At 63.2% G+C, this 3,946-nt stretch overlaps 1 protein-coding gene across 1 annotated transcript in view; it reads right to left on the bottom strand.

Moving 5' to 3' along the window:
* Positions 1 to 3,946, bottom strand: part of SLC26A11 (solute carrier family 26 member 11) — a gene marked incomplete at its 5' end in the record, with an annotated part of 13,747 nt that overhangs the window by 5,502 nt on the left and 4,299 nt on the right. The window contains 8 exons of the mRNA XM_019514941.1: positions 332 to 404; positions 879 to 1,012; positions 1,410 to 1,509; positions 1,934 to 2,061; positions 2,719 to 2,859; positions 3,066 to 3,121; positions 3,355 to 3,415; positions 3,639 to 3,689. Of these exons, the coding sequence (XP_019370486.1) occupies positions 332 to 404; positions 879 to 1,012; positions 1,410 to 1,509; positions 1,934 to 2,061; positions 2,719 to 2,859; positions 3,066 to 3,121; positions 3,355 to 3,415; positions 3,639 to 3,689 (744 nt within the window). The remainder of the gene's footprint in view (positions 1 to 331; positions 405 to 878; positions 1,013 to 1,409; positions 1,510 to 1,933; positions 2,062 to 2,718; positions 2,860 to 3,065; positions 3,122 to 3,354; positions 3,416 to 3,638; positions 3,690 to 3,946) is intronic.

The raw sequence follows: 3,946 nt of genomic DNA, 5'->3' as shown, positions 1-3,946 counted from the left end.
ACCAGCTTAGCCCTGCAGAGGCTGAACCCAGCTCTGACACAGGGGAGGTCTCTTAGGCCGGTGCAGGGCCCCAGAGCCTTGTGAAGCCATGCACCTGCATGCCTGCACACTCGGGGAGGGCTCTGTTTAGGGGCCTCCCCCAGCCCCAGGTCCGCAGCAGCTCCTGGCCCAAGTGTTTGAGGCACTTCTTTGGAGGCCACCGCTCCGTACTGGACCTTGCAGGAGCCAAGGCTGGCACAGAGGCGGGTCCCAGGAAGACCACAGCAGATTCTTAGCAGGTACTGAGCCAAGACACTGTCCCTGCCCCGGTCAGGACCCTGGCCTTGCTCACCTGCCTCCTCCAGGCTGGGGAAATGCCGAAATCCTTCCAGGTTCGCAGACAGCAAGACATGGAGAACATGAGGCTGGGGGGAGAGGGCAGAGGGGTGTCACGGCATCCCACTTCCAGCACTTGGAGCCTGCCAGGGCCCCCAGATGGCTCGTCCTGAAGGATGGGCCAAACCCACCCTTAAAACTCAACCGCAGGACAGGTGAGAGCTGCAGCCCCCACCCCATACGCACACCTGGTGCAGCCCGAAGACCCCCAGGCCCTGCAGCCAGAGCAGAAGAGGGACAGAGCAGCATCCCCCATCTCGACTGCAGCCATGGAGAGGGCTGGCCCAAGCCCCCACGGGCCTTCCTCTCCACACCTGGCTGCACCGTGGCCAGGACAAGGCTCAGGTGCTCAGTACGCTGCAGCTGCAGCCCCCCCAAAAAGAAACAAGTGGAGCTGAGCCTCTCTGCCATGTCCATGCTATTACAGATCACAGCACCAGCACGCATGTACCGGTGCCCCCCAGACAGGCCAGCTGATGCTGCTGCCCACAGCCCACACGCACCTGCAGGCTGCAGAAGACGAGGGAGACGTCCTTCTTGAGCAGCTCCTGCAGCAGATCCGCCAGCCCCCGCACGACCGTGTAGTCGATGCTGCTGACGTGCGCACAGTCCAGGACGACGCAGCGTGCAGGTGACCCTGCTGGGAGAGCATCATGTGGGCATCTCGCAGCAAGCCCAGCAGCACCTGGAGTGGCCTTATGGGGCAGGAGGCACAGGGATGAGCTTGGCAGCAGCATCCCCTCACTCATGCGAGGGGTTGGGACATTGGATCACAAGAAGGGGACCTGAGGTCCCTTGTAGACCTACAACCTAAGGTCTGTGCCTTCGCAGCCTCACTGTAGGCAGGAGGGTTTCTGGGGGTGGTTAGGAGACAGCCAACTGCTCACAGGTGGGTGCAACATCCCCAGGCTTTGGCCTGCAAGAGTAGCATGAACTGGGCCATGTGGGGAGTGACGGTGGGATCGTCCTACAGTGTTTCTAGGATCCGCCAGACCCCAGTGGCAGGCTGCCAGCCCCAGCACAGCACCCCGTACCTGCCAACGCCCGTTGGTGCACGGCTTCCCGGAGGTGCTCGACAGCTGGGAAGTGCAGGCCGCTCGCAGGCTGCAGCAGATGCACCCCCAGCTCGGAGACCTGCAGAAGAGAGAGCAGAAGAGGGGGCTGGAACATGCCCAGGACCTCGTGATGGCCCCTGTTCCCCCTCCTATCCTGGAGAGAAATGGACATAGGGTCACAAGCCTCTATGCCTCGCTTTGAAGGGGCAGACAATGGGGCCTTCACCCCATCTCCCACCTTACATCATCTCCTACCCCGTAGCTGTGTGCACTGAGAGCGTGTCAGCAGTGCCAAGAGAGAGCACCCACCCCGCTCAGAGCTGCGTGGGCTTATCCCTCTCTCCTGTCCTCATGGCCCCATGTCCGACCGGAGACGGTGACATGGAGGAAGGCTGCAGGAGCAACATTAGGAGGCACCGCAATGCATCCAGCCATCGCTCCGGGGGGAGAGACCTGCGCAGACGAAAAAGCCCTCCTGATGCTGCAGGAGACCTGAACCGAACCTCTATCGGGGGCCTGGCAATGGTGTAGAGCAGGAGGACCCCCGAGACCAGGATGCCGGCCACGATGCCGTACTGCACCTCCCAGAAGCAGAGCATGAAGGTCACGCACAGCGGCACAAGGTCGAGCTCTGGAAGACAGAAGCCAGGTGCTGCCCCACGCTGCCCTCTCACACCTGGGTTGACGCAGCTGCAGAGCCTGGGGCGGGAGGAGAAGCCCCTGGTTTCTATTCAGACGATTCAGGGTCTGGTGCTTGTATAAGCCTTCTGGCTTCAATCCCGAGCAGACCACTGATGCAACGGGATTGCAGGGATGGCAGGCTGGGGCCAAAGGCCTAGTCTCTGGAGGAAAGCAAGGGGCAAAGCAGCAGGCAGCATCCCTGAGAGACAGCGCGACAGAAGTGCTGGGCCACCAAGGGACTTCCACAGTGCTAGGACGGGGCAAACATCCTCTCTTGATCTGGGGCACCCCAGCAGCCTGGGTGCCCGGCAGGGTGCAGAGCACACGGGTGTGAGCAGGCACCGCTCCAGCGTGGCACTTGGACACAGGAATGCCACGCCCAGGACTGTTCTCTGCAGCTCCTGCACCAGCAGCTCCCACATGTGAATCATGATTGCATCCAGCTGCATGCACACCAAGACGTGTGCAGTCAACCTGATGAATGCCCTCGACCAAAGCCGGGCCCGTCCCCACTGCCCTAGACCCAGCGCAGGGCACCGAGCTGAGGCAGGGAGGGCACTGGGTCAGACCCAGGCAAGAGCGTGTCGCTGGTGGCTCGTGCCCTTACTTTTAACACGCCACAGCGTCCTGAAGATCCCGGCGTCGAACATGGGAGCCACGGCCCCGATGATGACGGCAGCCAGCGCCGCCTTGGGAATGTAGTAGAAGGAGGAGGTCAGGTAGGCCAGGGAGAGCAGGACCAAGGTCCCTGCGGGGACAAGGCAAGTGGTGAGACATGGCCGTGCTGGCACCAAGCCACTGGGCACGGCTTCCCCAGCCCCAGCCCCAGCCATTATAACCTCCCCTCAACCCCACTCACGGGGCCCCAAAGCAGGACTCGCTAACAGCCGAGGGGCTGCCCATCCAGGCCCAGGGCATGGGGATGAGGGGCCCAAGGGCAGCGCCAGCACCCACCTGTGACCAGCCCCCCGGCTGGGGTGCACACACCGGACTGCGCGTTCACTGCTGTCCTGGGATGCAAAGCACGTGCACTCTTACAGGCCGAAGGGGAGGAGGCACCAACCACCCAGCAGAAGCAAACCCTCAGTGGCCAGGAGCAGGGGAAATGCAGCCAACTCAGCCCCATGCGACCTGCACGGGCCAGCCTGGGCTCCCCTGCCCCTGTACCATAGACCCTGCTGCGGCCCCTTCCACCCCAAGCACCGAGTTGCTCAGCTGGGCCCTTCTCACAGGGGCTACTCACCGCCCAAAGCTGCCTGTGACCGGGTAGGATGAGACAAAGGAGCCCAGGAGGTTGGTGCAGCCTGGGGGAGACGGAGGGAAGAGAAGGGGTGTCGAGTGGTGCAGCCACCGGATGGGATGCTGCCTGGGGGGACGGGGTGAGCCAGTCTCCCTCAACCCCTTCCCGTACTCCTACCACCCCCAGGGAGCAAACAGGACGGCGGGCGGCAGGACCCCAAGCCACTAGCTGGGTCTCTGGAGCTGCCCGGCAGCTCATCCTGGCACCCCTGAGGGCTGAGCTCTTACCCATGGCCAGCAGCTCCTGATTGGGGTCAATTCGGTAGCTATTCTGCGAGGCTGGAAGGAGAAAGGAGTGACAGGGAGGCATCGCCTTGGTACCCCACAGCTGCCCATGGCCACGAATCCCACCCAGGGCCCACACAACAACCTCCGTGCCCGGGCAAGCAGGGTGCATGGAGGAGTAAGAAAGCCATTGGTGTGGGGGTGCAGGGGGAACCTATGGCTGCCCAAAACACAGACCCTGCTGGGCCTCTTCACCCACTTCCCCTGGGCAGGAGACCCCCCCCCCCCCCCCCCCCCACCGCCCCCCCCCC

Source organism: Gavialis gangeticus, unplaced genomic scaffold (assembly GCF_001723915.1).
Source record: "Gavialis gangeticus isolate Ggan-Ray unplaced genomic scaffold, GavGan_comp1, whole genome shotgun sequence".
NCBI classification, from domain to species: domain Eukaryota; kingdom Metazoa; phylum Chordata; order Crocodylia; family Gavialidae; genus Gavialis; species Gavialis gangeticus.
This window is presented reverse-complemented; position numbering and strand designations above follow the sequence as displayed.